Source organism: Oncorhynchus kisutch, linkage group LG9 (assembly GCF_002021735.2).
Source record: "Oncorhynchus kisutch isolate 150728-3 linkage group LG9, Okis_V2, whole genome shotgun sequence".
Classification (NCBI taxonomy): domain Eukaryota; kingdom Metazoa; phylum Chordata; class Actinopteri; order Salmoniformes; family Salmonidae; genus Oncorhynchus; species Oncorhynchus kisutch.
Window position 1 is genome coordinate 27407693 of NC_034182.2, and position 14884 is coordinate 27422576.

Consider the following 14884-nt stretch of genomic DNA (forward strand, 5'->3'; position numbering starts at 1 on the left):
TCCCATCAGGCGATCACTAAAGTGTTTTTTCAATAATTCCAACGACGTCTCAACTCTGAAGCTATTACTTTTACAACTAACCACTAACAGAAATGCAACCAAAAATTTTTTTTTCTGTCATATCAACTTATGCTGTTCTATCTTTTCAATCACAATACTGAGAATTTTTAACACTTAAAGATGACCCTTTTCAACTTAAAATACGATCTGTCACTTTCTTTTCCTTCCCTCTTCTTTTTTTTTTATTATTCGGTCCCTCCTTATGTTGGATTCCTTCCCTCCTTTGTTGTTTTTTCATTGTTTGATGGTTTAGATTCTGCCCTCTTCTGTGTCCTTCTCTCCCTCTTCTCAGCCCTTTAAAGACGATATAGAACTCAAGCAGGACCTGCGTAGCGATACGCTAGACACTCGCCAGGAGTACGACCTGAAGGTGAGATTACTTTACACACATACAGTGCCTTCAGAAAGTATTCATACACCTTGACGTAATCCACATTTTGTTGTGTTACAGCCTGAATTCAAAATGGATTAAATTTTAAAAAGTTTGCTTTAAAAAAAAAAAAAAAACATTTTGGGAAGTTTCTTGAAAATGAAGTGAGTGAATACTTTGAGTGAATACTTTGTAGAAGCACATTTGGTGACGATTACAGCTTTGAGTCATCTTGGGTATGTCTGTATCAGCTTTGCACATCTGGATTTGGGGATATCTCCCATTCTTCTGTGCAGATTCTATCAAGCTAAGTAGATAGGGAGCAGCAGTGAACAGCAATCTTCAAGTTTTTCCCACAGATTTTCAATGGGATTCAATGGGATTCAAGTCTGGGCTTAGGCTAGGCCACTCAATGACTTTTAAATTCTTGTTCTGAAGCCATTCAAGCGTTGCTTTGGCAGTATGCTTGGGTTATTGTCCTGTTGGAACATAAATCTTCATCCCAGTCTAAGGTCGTTTGCACTCTGAAGAAGGTTCTCATTAAGGATTTGCCTGTATTTGGCTCCATTCATTGTTCCCTCTATCCTTACCAGTCTCTCAGTCCCTGCTGCTGAAAGGCATCCCCATAGCATGATGCTGCCACCACCATGCTTCACAGTAGGGATGGTGTAAGAAGGGTGATGAGCTGTTTTCTCCAGACATAGCACTTTGCATTCAGGTCAAAGAGTTAAATTTTTGTCTCATCAGACCACAGAATCTCATGCCTTGTGCTCTCAAGAGTCTCACGTGCCTTTTTGCAAACTCCAGGCGTGCTGTCATGTGCTTTCTTTTTAGGAGTGGCTTCCGTCTGGCCACTCTCCCATAAAGCCCAGATTGGTGAAATGCTGTAGAGACTGTTGTCCTTCTGGCAGGTTCTCCCATTTCATCCAAGGAACTCTGTAGTTGTGTCAGAGTGGTCATTGGGTTCTTGGTCACCTCCATATTTCTAAATGTTTTCAATTTCCTAATGATGGAGATGACATGCTCTTGGAAACTTTAAACATAACAAACTCTAGAAATATCATCGCAGTTGCTAGCTGTACTACTAGAGATCCTGGTTCGACTCCAGGCTTTGTCGCAGCCGGCTGTGACCGGGAGACCCATGGGGCAGAGCACAATTGGCCCAGCGTCGTCCGAGTTAGGGGAGGGTTTGGCCGGCAGGGATGTCCTTGTCCAATCCCGCTCTAGCGACTCCTGTGGCGGGCCGGGCGCATGCACGCTGACAAGGTTGCCAGGTGTACGGTGTTTCCTCCGACACATTGGTGTGGTTGGCTTCCAGGTTAAGTGGGCATTGTGTCATGAAGCAGTGCGGCTTGGTTGGGTCGTGTCTCGGAGGACGCACGGCTCTCGACCTTCTTCTCTCACGAGTCCTTGTGGGAGTTGCAGCTAAGATGCAAGACTGTTAATGCCAATTGGATACCACGAAATTGGGGAGAAAAAGGGGTAAAAAAAAATCTTTAAAAATGACTAATAAATGAAATTGTTTTCTACCCTTCCCCAGATATATGCCTCATCGCAGTTCTATCGCGAAGATTTACAGACAGTATAGTTTCTGCTCTGACATGCAATTGTGGTGCCTTATAATTGAATTGGCAACAGGTGGACTCCAATCAAGTTGTAGTGACATCTCAATGATGATCAAAGGAAGGAATTTGGAGTACCTTATCATAGCAAAGGGGTGTGAATAATTATGTAAATGAGATATTTCTGTATTTAATTTTCAATACATTTGCAAACATTTCTAAAAAGATGTTTTCACTTTGTCATTATGGGGTATTGTGTGTCATTATGGAGTATTGTGTGTAGACTGTAACACAACAAAATGTGGAAAAAGTCAAGAGATAGGAATACTTTCTGAAGGCACTGTACATACACAGACACACATGTACACACATGTACACCTTAGTGACAATATGTTTTCTAATCTTGCTCTCTCCAGGACCCCACCAACGGCTACTACAACGTGCGAGCCTCCACCCTTGACGAGGGTCGCCCCGCCTCCCGCTCCATGCACTACTCCGACTACCGGCCCTCCAACACCCCAGGGGGAGCTGCCTCTGTCAGCAGCAGTGCTGGAGGATCAGGGGCCACAGCCAGCGGAGGAGGCCCTCCAGGCCCAGGGACCCTCTCCACCCCCGGTCGCCCCAGTTGCTACGACCCCCGGCCCCCCTCCAGACTCTCCCACAACAGCTACGCCCAGTTCAACACCTTCACCCGGGCTGGGCAGAGCCAGCAGCCCCCTCCCAACCCCCCGCCGCAGACCAGCGACTTCCCTGGGGACTGCAGCCTGTTGGACTCCCCTCAGCTGGCCTATGACAACTACGGCTATCCCTCTCACCCCTATACCCCCTACCGCATGGGCTTTGCCCCGCCCAGTCTGGCTCCATTGGAAACCGGGCCTTCCTATGAGATGTATGGGGTGGGGTCGGGGGTGGGGCCTGTGCCAGGGTTGGGGCCTGGTGTGGGGGTGGGGCCGGGGGCCACTCCATCAGGGTCAGAGACTGGACTGGGGAAGTATGGAAGCTCCACCCGCTTCTCCTATACCTCGCAGCACTCTGACTACGGCCACAGAGGACACACACAGAGGATGCAGACACATGTGTGAGATGGATAGCTGACATACAGTGCACAGTCACATATACGGTGAGGGTGCATTCTCATACACACTGTCACCCAGACGCACACAGAGGCCACACACACGCATTCACATTCTCAAACATACACACATATACTGTACACGTGAGCATACACACGCAGATATACACACAGACACACGCAGACACACACACACACACAGAGAAGTTAGAAATTCCCCACGAGACAGGGAGGGCCATGAGAAAGAGAGAGTCCAGATCAGTGGATAACGAGTGAATTCCTGGTAATCTAGAATTCCCACAATCCCAGTGTTCAGATCTTCACTCTGAAAGAGCGGAAAGCAAAAGTCCAATCAAGACCAGAGAAGACGGGACTAGAGAGAACAAAATATCTTTAGATGTTAATTATCGAAATAAATAGCATGTGTGCTATGAATTTAGATTGTTGTGAATGACGAGAGGGAGCGCTACAGGCAATTTATTCCATATTCGATTGCCAAATATTACAGTAAGGCATATCATGGAGAAATTGACCGTCAAGTATGGTACTCATTCGAAGGGCGGGAGAAACCTCAACCAGTGGAGGGTCATGACTGGCCGCCATTTTGTTTTAGCTGGTTGTTGTTTTATACAGTGATTTTAGAGCACATATATATCCCACATTGCTCCACTTCATTGGCGCCATTGGTGCTGGTTAGTGGGGTCATCGTACGTTTTGCACTGCATTACAAACAGTATTCATTGCTTAGAAATCCATCATCTACATATATCTGTATTATATGAGTCTGTTTTTATTTGCACACCAACAAACTAGAGCTTTCTATTCTATTTTTTAACATTTTACAGAATTATTCTGGTCATATTTCTGTGAAGGAAGTGTCTGTGGACCAAGATGTTCAAACTTGAGAGTGTTTAGTTTTTGTTTGGGTGATATTCACCTCAACAAACAAAGAGAAACACGAAGAAGTATTTGAGTACCTGTTTTTGTCAGCCATGATGACTTGCAAGAGTCAGGAAGGGGAGGGTATACAAGAACCTTTTTTCCAAGTGTCCATGTTTGCTCTTTATTTGATGTAAATCTGGGGTTACAAGCATTTAAATGCAGTAGATACCATGCAGGAAGTCCTTCTATGGGAAGGTGTTGTGTTCAGGCCTTGAGGCAGTCCGGGCGTATGGAACTACAGTATAAGCCTTCTAGCCTGGCATTCAAACTGAATTTTCTACGTTTCACCATTTATACGAACTACATATTTTATATGGTGAAACATAGCGGATTCCGCTTGGATCCAGGCTATAAACCTTAGCTTGGTGCCCCCTGCTGAAATAGAGAGAGGTGACGTGGTAGCCTGGTTGCAGATCTGGTTATGCTGTCTTGCCCACTCCTACGGTCATTGTCACGCTTGCGAACAAACAGCACCTGGGACCAGGCTAGTGAGATGCTGTGTATAAGAGTGGCCTTAGGGAACATGCGGTAATGCTTTCATCATTCATTCCTCCTCACACACAATCAGCCATGAGGGCCAGAGGAGAATGTGTGTGGAGAGGTTCAATGAAGGTTTGTCTACGCTATTGATATACGGATAGCGGAGTGTGATTGTGCGAATGTTTGTGCGTGAAAGAGAGAGTGTGTGTGTATGCACATCTATTTGTACAGTGTTTGTATAGGTGTGTGTGTGTGTGTGTGTGTGTGTGTGTGTGTGTGTGTGTGTGTGTGTGTGTGTGTGTGTGTGTGTGTGTGTGTGTGTGTGTGTGTGTGTGTGTGTGTGTGTGTGTGTGTGTGTGTATGTAATGCATAAACATACAGTTCTCTACCTGCGTGTGAATGTGACTATTGTATGCATGTCAGTGTGTACAGTATGTGTGTGTGCATGTCTGTATGTGTTCATGTGTGTGAGTGCGTTTCAGTAATATGTCCATATCATTTCTCTTCACGATCCTGTTCCAATACTTTTATACCTCTGGTAGGACTGTATCCTGTATTATTGTGTCTTTGAATTTAGAAATACAATGTTTATCTTATTGTACTGTTCTACGTAGCAGAAAAAAAACTGTTCAAAAGATGTACAACAGAAAGTGATCAAATTTTCATTTTTTAATTTCATTATCTCCAATATTTTTAAAAAATGGTATGTAATTATTTTTCCACAGTATAACAGAAATAAAAAGCACTGTTTTTTATAAAATAAATCATGTCATGTGATGCTTTTGGGGGAATGGGATAACTACCAATTCGGAGAATTCAGTTTATTTTGTGTTTTCCCCCACAATCTGTCATGTCTGCCCCAGGGCGCCAGCCTGCCGAGCATTACGCACTTCTGCCACCATCATTAAGCACACCTGCTACACTCGTCACGCACATCAGCGATTTGTTGGACTCACCTAGACTCAATTACCTGTGTTAGTACCTCCCCTATATCTGTCTGTTCCCCCGCTCTGTTCTCCGCTTCAGCATGAATTGTCATTTGTCTTTGTATTACCCGGTTCTGCCACTGTTCTCTGTCTGTGCAAAATTAAATGTTCACTCTCCGTACCTTTTTCTCTACTCCAGCGTTGACTCTTACAGAATGCGAAGCATCGGGGAGTGCAGGCTTTTCGGTTGGTTGTGACGTCGGGTCCAGGGGCCACCGTGGGTTGCCTCAGCTTGCTTGTCGAGCTTCTACGCCCTAGCTGGCTCAAGCGGTTTCCTTGCCCCGGTTGGCTCGGCAAGCGCCCATCCCACGTCAGGCCTCAACCGGATCGTCAGGTTCCCACGTCTCAGCCGGCTCGCCAGGCTCCCATGTTCCACAGAGATCATCAGGCTCTGACGCCTCAGTCGGTTCGCCAGGCTCCCACGCCTCTGCCCGTTCGTCTGGCTTCTAGGCCCCAGCCGGCGGGTCCAGAGCTCGCTCTCCTTCTCTGACGCTCGAGGTCTCCAGGTTGCCCGGCATTACGCACACCTGCTTCCCTCGTCACGCGCATCAGAGCTTCATTGGACTCAACTAGACTCAATCACCTGTGTTAGTACCTCCCCTATATCTGTCTGTTCCCCCGCAGTGTTCTCCGCTTCAGCATTAATTGTCGTTTGTCATTGTGTTACCGGTTCTGATGCTGTTCCTGTCCTGTTCCATGTCTGTGCAAAATGAAATGTTCACTCTCTGTACCTGCTTCTCTACTCCAGCGTCGGTTACACAATCAACATATATTATTACCTACAACCCAACGTAATGTAAAATAAATAAACACATTGAAACATATTTAATTACGGCTAACGATTAAAGAGTGACTGCCCCTCAAAACCAACAAATCCCTTTGAAAACGGCCTATGTGGTATCGATAGCAGTCAGAGAATACTGTTCATTGACTACAGCTCAGTGTTCAACACCATAGCGCCCACGAAGCTCATCACTAAGCTAAGGACCCTTTGACTAAACACCTCCCTCTGCAACTGGATCCTGGACTTCCTGACAGACCGCCCCTAGGTGGTAACGGTAGGCAACAACACATCTGACATGCTGATCCTCAACACTGGGGCCCCTCGGGGGTGTGCGCTTAGTCCCCTTCTGTATTCCCTGTTCACCCACAATGGCGAGACCAAGCAAAACTCAAACACCATCATGAAGTTTGCTGACGACACAAGTGGTAGGCCTGATCACCAACAACGATGAGACAACCTATAGGGAGGAGGTCAGCGACCTGTCAATGTGGTGCCAGGACAACAACCCCTCCCTCAATGTGAGCAAGACAAAGGAGCTGATCGTGGACTATGGGAAAAGGAGGGCCGAACAGGCCCCCATTAACATCGACGGGGCTGTAGTGGAGAGTGGAGACGTCACCAACAAACTATCATGGTCCAAACACACCAAGATGAAGAGGGCACCACAACACCTTTTCCCCCTCAAGACTGTAAAGATTTGGCATGGGTCCAAGATTTCTGCCATCCAGGATCTATATACTAGGCTGTGTCAGAGGAAGGCCCAAATAATTGTCAACGACTCCAGTCACCCAAGTCATACGCTTCGAACACACCACAGCGTCATTGCGCAAAATAGTACGCAGCATCATCTGGATATATATGCACAAAAGTTCAACATTCACCTTCCGCTACCATTTCTGTCAAGCCGTCTACTCATACAGTTTGAAGCATGTTTGATAAATCCAACATATGCACAACCCCGAACGCACTGCAACTAACTCTGTAACGCAATGCTGCAAGGCAAATGCAGAGTTTCATTGGAAATTAATGAATTTCTGGTGTACCAAAATGCTATGACGCTTTGGTGTGTTACTCGAGCGGTACTCGAGCGCCAAGTCTAGGTCCAAAAGGCTCCTTAACAACTTCTACCCCCAAGTCATAAAACAGCAGAACAATTCATCTAATTGCCACCCGGACTATTTACATTGACACCCCCCCCCCCCTTTGTTTTTACACTGCTGCTACTCACTGTTTATTATCTATGCATAGTCACTTTACCCATACCTGCATATACAAATTACCTCAACTAACCTGTACCACCACATTGACTTGGAACAGGTACCCCCTGTATATAGCCTCGTTATTGTTATTTTATTGTGTAGCTTTTTATTACATTTTTTACTTTAGTTTATTTAGTAAATATTTTCTTTGGGACTGGGAGGGCAGTATTTAGCTTGGATGAATACGGTGCCCAGAGTAAACTGCCTGCTACTCAGGCCCAAAGCTAGAATATGCATATAATTAGTAGATTTGAATAGAAAACACTCTGTCTGTGAGTATAACAGAACTCATATGGCAGGCAGAAACCTGAGAAAAAAATCCAACCAGGAAGTGGGAAATCTGAGGTTTGTAGGTTTTCAAGTCTTTGCCTATCCAATATACAGTGTCTATGGTGTCATATTGCACTTCCTAAGGCTTCCACTAGATGTCAACAGTCATTGAATGCCATAAGCTAAATCATGTGAGAGCTAGCTGCATTCCTTTCAATTTCTAAAGAAGGAATTGGCCGGTTGAAACATTATTGAAGATTTATGATAAAAACATCCTAAAGATTTATTCTATACATCGTTTGACATGTTTCTATGAACTGTAATGTAACTTTTTTGACTTTTCGTCTGAACTAAGCGCTCGCGCATTATGCTTATGGATTACTGGGCTAAACGCGCGAACAAAAGGAGGTATTTGGACAGAAATGATGGACTTTATCGAACAAAACAAACATTTATTGTTGAACTGGGATTCCTGGGAGTGCATTTCGATGAAGATCATCAAAGGTAAGTGAATATTTATAACGCTATTTCTGACTTTTGTGACACCTCTCCTTCTTTGGAAAATGGCTGTATGTTTTTCTGTGGCTAGGCGCTGACCTAACATAATCGCAAGGTGTGCTTTCGCCGTAAAGCCTTTTTGAAATCTGACACCGGTTGCATTAAGGAGAAGTTTATCTATAATTCCATGCATAACACTTGTATATTTTATCAATGTTTATTTTTAGTATTTCTGTCATTTGATGTGGCTCTCTGCAATTTCACCAGATGTTTGTTTGAGACAATGCATTTCTGAACATAACACATCAATTTCAAATGAGGTTTTTGGACATAAAGATTAACTTTATCAGAAAAAACACACATTTATTGTCTAACATGGAGTCCTGGGAGTGCCATCTGGTGAAGATCATCAAAAGGTTAGTGATTCATTTTAACACTATTTCTGTCTTTTGTGACACCTCTCCTTCTTTGGAAAATGGCTGTATGTTTTTCTGTGGCTCGGTGCTGACCTAACATAATCGCAAGGTGTGCTTTTGCCGTAAAGAATTTTTGAAATCAGACACTGTGGCTAGATTAACGAGAAGTTTATCTTTAAAATGGTGTATGATACTTGTATGTTTGAGGAATTGTAATTATGAGATTTCTGTTGTTTTGAATTTGGCAGCCTGCAAATTCACTGGCTAGCATACCACATATCCCAAAGAAGTTTTCTTAACTCTATTTCTTGAAATGCATAGTTGGTTAAGGACTTGTTAGTAAGCATTTTACAGTAAGATCTACACTTCAGCATGCATTCGGTGTATGTGACAAATAAGATTTGATTTTGATTTGATTTGAAACACTTCTCAAAATTGACTACACAGTGTAAATAGGATCATTTTGGTCCTATACCGGAGTTTGGAACCTGAGTGAGTCACGAGTAAATGAAGGTTTACAATTATGTCAACAATTCATGACCCCTTTTTCCAAACCTAAACCTGCAAATCTCCTCTCCGGCACTTCGCTTCCCTTCCTTGAATGGGCCTTCGTTGTTTCATCATCCCCAATGCGTCCAAAGAATCACGGCCAATTGAGACCGAAAATCCCTATATGGATTGACCAGGCTCCGGTTCGACCAGGCTCCGGTTCGACCAGGCTCCGGCTCCGGTTCGACAATGAATGCTTCCAGCAAGATGTACAGCCAGCTATGATTTGCGTACCCTGCTGAAGGACCCACCTGTGCGGAATAGGTGGTTTGGAGTTGATTGATTCCCAATGGTGGTGCGTATAACAGTAGCTAGACCATATACTGCTTATTATTTAGCTTGCTATGTACAGTGCATTTGAAAAGTATTCAGGCCCCTTGACTTTTTCCACAATTTGTTATGTTACAGCCTTATTTTAAAATGTATTTAAGAAAAACATGTTCTAATCAATCTAGATAATAATGACAAGGCAAAAACAGGTTTCTAGAAATGTTTGCAAATTTCTTAAAAATAATACATTTTTAATAAATACCTTATTTACATAAGTATTCAGAACCTTTGCTATCAGACTCGAAATTGAGCTCAGATGCATCCTGATCCCACTGATCATCCTTGAGATGTTTCTACAACTTGATGGGAGTCCACCTGTGGTAAATGTAATTGAGTCGACATGATTTGGAAAGGCACACACCTGTCTATATAAGGTCCCAAAGTTGACAGTGCATGTCAGAGCAAAAACAAAGCCATGAGGACGAAGGAATTGTCCGTAGAGCTCCGAGACAGGATTGTGGCGAGGGACAGATCTGGGGAAGGGTACCGAAAAATGTCTGGAGCATTGAAGGTCCCCAAGAATACAGTGGTCTCCATCATTCTTAAATGGAAGATGTTTGAAAACAACCAAGACTCTTCCTAGAGCTGGACACCCAGCAAAACTGCGCAAACGAAGGGAGAAGGGCCTTGGACAGGGAGGTAACCAAGAACCTGATGGTCACTTTGACAGAGCTCTAGAGTTCCTCTGTGAACAACCCGTTCTGCAGCACTCCACCAATCAGGCATTGATGGTAGAGTGACCAGCGGATGCCAGTCTTCAGTAAAAGGCACATGACAGCCCGCATGGAGTTTACTAAAATGCACCTAAAGACTCTTAGACCATGAGAAACAAGATTCTCTGGTCTGATGAAACCAAGATTGAACTCTTTGACCTGAATGTCAAGCGTCATGTCTGGAGGATACCTGGCACCATCCCTACGGTGAAGCATGGTGGTGGCAGCATCATGCTGTGGGGATGTTTTTCAGCGGCAGGGACTGGGAGACTAGTCAGGATCGAGGAAAAGTTTAACGGAGCAAAGTACAGAGAGATCCTTGATGAAAACCTGCTCCAGAGCGTTCAGGACCTCAGACTGGGGCGAAGGTTCACCTAAGCACACAGCCAGGACAACACAGGAGTGGCTTCGGGACAAGTCCTTGAGTGGCCTAGCCAGAGCCTGGACTTATACCCGATCGAACATCTCTGGAGAGACCTGAAAACAGCTATAAAGCAACGCTCCCCTTCCAACCTGACAGATCTTGAGAGGATCTGCAGAGAAGAATGGGAGAAACTCCCCAAATACAGGTGAGCCCAGGTTTTAGCTTCATACCCAGCTGTAATCGCTGTCAAAGGTGTTTCAACAAAGTACTGAGTAAAGGGTCTGAATACTTATGTAAATGTGATATTCCCGTTTAAAAAAAATATTTTCACAAATTTCAAAATAACTGTTTTTACTTTGTCATTATGGGGCATTGCGTGTAGATTGATGAGAGGGAACAAAATATTTAATACATTTTACAATAAGTTTGTAACGTAACAAAATGTGGAAAAGGTCATGGGGTCTGAATACTTTCTGAAGGCACTGTGTGTATTATTCTACAAAATGGCTATTATTTGAATTAGCTCTGCCCCCAAACAAGACCAAATTTTGTTGGTCCAGACTGCACCAAATCTAAGCCATCATAGACGTCTATATTTCACAAGTTTGGACATCAAAGTAGAGCACAGTAGAGCTCAGTGGAGTACATCACAGAACTGTAGAGTAGAGTAGAGATCAGTGCAGTACAGCAGATACAGTAAAGTAGAGCATAGTTCTGTTCAGTAGAGTATAGTTCAGTACTGAACTCTACAGGACTGTATTATACTGAACTATACTCTACTTTTCTTTACTGTACCCCATGTACTGTACTGTGCTGTGCTGTACTGTATTGCACTGAGCTGTCCAAACTGGTGAACCCAACTGTGGTTTGTGAGTACTATGATTTCCCATTGTAGCCAATTCAATTGCAGAAATTCCGTTACTAATTTTTGGGAAATTCCGTTACCAATTTGGTAGTTTTAGTCACTTAATAATTTAAACAACATTTATATCAGTAAAAACATTAGAATTAATTGATAGGGATACCTTTACTTGTTACTTATGTGACATTTTTTTTATCCTGCCTCCTAATCAGGGAGAAAAATGTGAAAATATCTTAAAGATACAGTATGTGGAGTTTTGGTAACGGAATTTCAAGGCAGAAGGCAATGTTTCGTAAACTTACAGAAGGCAATTACAGTTTTCTACAAATTAATAATTGATATGTTGGATTCATGTCTCCATCTCAACCAAAACTCGAGGTTAATGAAAAGGACTAAATCAAATCAAACTTTAAATGCCCTTTAAATCAAATCAACCTTTAAATGCCCTTTAAATCAAATCAACCTTTAAATGCCCTTTAAATCAAATCAACCTTTAAATGCCCTTTAAATCAAATCAACCTTTAAATGCCCTTTAAATCAAATCAACCTTTAAATGCCCTTTAAATCAAATCAACCTTTAAATGCCCTTTGAATCAAATCAACCTTTAAATGCCCTTTAAATCAAATCAACCTTTAAATGCCCTTTAAATCAAATCAACCTTTAAATGCCCTTTGAATCAAATCAACCTTTAAATGCCCTTTAAATCAAATCAACCTTTAAATGCCCTTTAAATCAAATCAACCTTTAAATGCCCTTTAAATAAAGTTTGATTTGATTTAGTCCTATTATTTAACTTCGTTTTTTTGGTTGAGATGGAGACGTGAATCCTTGAAACCCTAGTACCTAGGACCTTGTCTAGTTTTAGGTGAATCCTGGGTTGAATAGAAACAATAGCTGTTGATGACTCTGCAAATGCCATATAGGCCTAAATAGTCTCATTGATTTATATAAGATTCATAAAGTATGGTTACATTTCATTTGCTCTGTTAAACTTACTCTTTGATATGACTTCGATAGCAACAGTGAATCTATTTCATTTTTAAGAGGAGGATTCTCTGATAATTCTCACGATAGCACATTGACAAATATCTAAGAGAAGCAGGCCTGGTTCAGTTATAACCCTGGATGGTAGACCAAAGGAAAGCTGTAGATAGATACATTCTCAACCTACTGTTTTTTTTCTGATAGTGGCTATAACATTGAAGATCTGACATTGTTTCAAAGGTACAAATTCAACATATTTATACAAGGTTAGTTTATGTCGAAAATTGGTTACCGTGATGACATAATCCCGTGGTTGAAATGTCACCCTCAAACCAACAGTTCTCTCTCACGATTTTGCAAATCCAATGTATTTTTTAAATAGATTCTACATCAAAATACGTTGACAGATTATGTTGAAACCATGTTGATTCAACCAGTTTTTGCCCAGTGGGCAGTACCCTTGTGACATCTCTTCCGTTGTTGCCAGAGTTACCTCGACTCCTATGAAAAGGACACTACCTGTTAACACCACATCATAAGATTGCCTGCTGCAGTTGTTTGAGAGATGCCCAGTTTGCAGCCGAACATGCAGCTCGAGAAGACCAGCAAGGGGGCCCTCATCAGCATCATGCAGACATGCCCTCACTGTGAGCATTCATATGAATGGAACTGTCAATTTGCTCTCTCTAATTCTCTCTTTTTTTCTCTCTCTCGGAGGACCTGAGCTCTAGGACCATGCCCCAGGACTACCTGACATGATGACTCCTTGCTGTCCCCAGTCCATCTGACCGTGCTGCTGCTCCAGTTTCAACTGTTCTGCCTTATTATTATATGACCATGCTGGTCATTTATGAACATTTGAACATCTTGGCCATGTTCTGTTATAATCTCCACCCGGCACAGCCAGAAGAGGACTGGCCACCCCACATAGCCTGGTTCCTCTCTAGGTTTCTTCCTAGGTTTTGGCCTTTCTAGGGAGTTTTTCCTAGCCACCGTGCATCTACACCTGCATTGCTTGCTGTTTGGGGTTTTCGGCTGAGTTTCTGTATAGCACTTTGAGATATCAGCTGATGTACGAAGGGCTATATAAATAAATTTGATTTGATTTGATTTGGATTTGATTTGTATAAATATAGAAGGTAACCCACTTCATTACTTTGATATATTTGATAACCCAATTGTGAGAAATAATTGATGTAACCTGACATTATTTGTTGCTTCTTTTCTACTTCTTAGATGCATATAATGTCCAGGGCATAACGTGTGTGTGTGTGTGTGTGTGTGTGTGTGTGTGTGTGTGTGTGTGTGTGTGTGTGTGTGTGTGTGTGTGTGTGTGTGTGTGTGTGTGTGTGTGTGTGTGTGTGTGTGTGACCGACCGACCGACCGACCAGTGTCTTTGATGAGGGGCCAGGATCTGATTTACGCTGCTACGCCCATCAATGGGGCTCTGGCAAAGACCTCACCTCCAGCCTGAACTCTTGCCTTCTCACCAACGGTCATTGACGGGGAGAACAGAATTAGGTAGATTTAGTCTGACCTGTTCAAATTTCAACATAATATCATGTTGAATGTATCAGATATCACCTATTCTAACTGCCATTGCTAATAACAGTGACTATGTGTTGTGACAGCTGGCGGGGAAGTGGTGATTGAGGGGAGATATCTGTCAGTCTGTTGGCTCCACCCCCGGCCACTTATATGGACTTCCTGCCCCAACGAGGCAAGACTGGAACTCGTTAAGCCAGGGAGGGTTTGAGGATAAAAGGGGGAAGCAGCCTGCACAACAGGGCAGAGTAGGAGAGAACCAAGTGTGATATGAAGAGTGGGAGAAGAGAGCACACTAGCTATGAGTTTACATGTTGTGACCTGGACTGTTGGACTAACCCCCTTGTGTACCGGATTGGCTGAGAACCTGAGTGTGAGGACTACCCCTGGGAAAAGGAACGGACAAAGAGAATGAATTGTGGGCTGTGGTGATTAGTTCCCCCTTCTTTCCCTGTGTACAAAAATCCCTAAAAAAACTTCCCCTAAGCATTCTATTTGTGCTACTAGTGTATCTTTTGTTATTAAACTTGGTGATGTGGAAACGTGTATTGAGACAGCAGATGGAGACTTGCAAGATGATGTGATGAAGTCCAGACTGACAGACATCCTTGTTGCTGATGTCTCTGAATGGAGAGAGACCTGGCATTAACATTTTACTAGACACAACTTTTACTTACATTGTCTTTTTATTATTGAATGGTATCAGACAATATGGGGAGGGAGAAGCCCTGTTTGTTCTGCACCAAAATCAATTAACTCCTATTGTATACGGGGCACCACACAGGAAGGTATGACCCCTCTGACATGTTTGGCAATGTAGGTCCATTACCACCAGAC

General features: G+C 43.1%; 1 protein-coding gene across 2 annotated transcripts in view; it reads left to right on the plus strand.

Moving 5' to 3' along the window:
• The window catches only part of kirrel1a (kirre like nephrin family adhesion molecule 1a), a 39052-nt gene extending 33802 nt beyond the window's left edge, over positions 1-5250 (plus strand). Inside the window, exons 14-15 of one of the 2 annotated variants that reach the window (XM_031832279.1) lie at positions 314-430; positions 2409-5250. In XM_031832279.1, the coding sequence (XP_031688139.1) occupies positions 314-430; positions 2409-3074 (783 nt within the window). In that variant the 3' untranslated portion in view covers positions 3075-5250. The remainder of the gene's footprint in view (positions 1-313; positions 431-2408) is intronic. The other variant, XM_020471512.2, reaches the window with a different exon arrangement.
• Positions 5251-14884: the final 9634 nt, after the last annotated feature.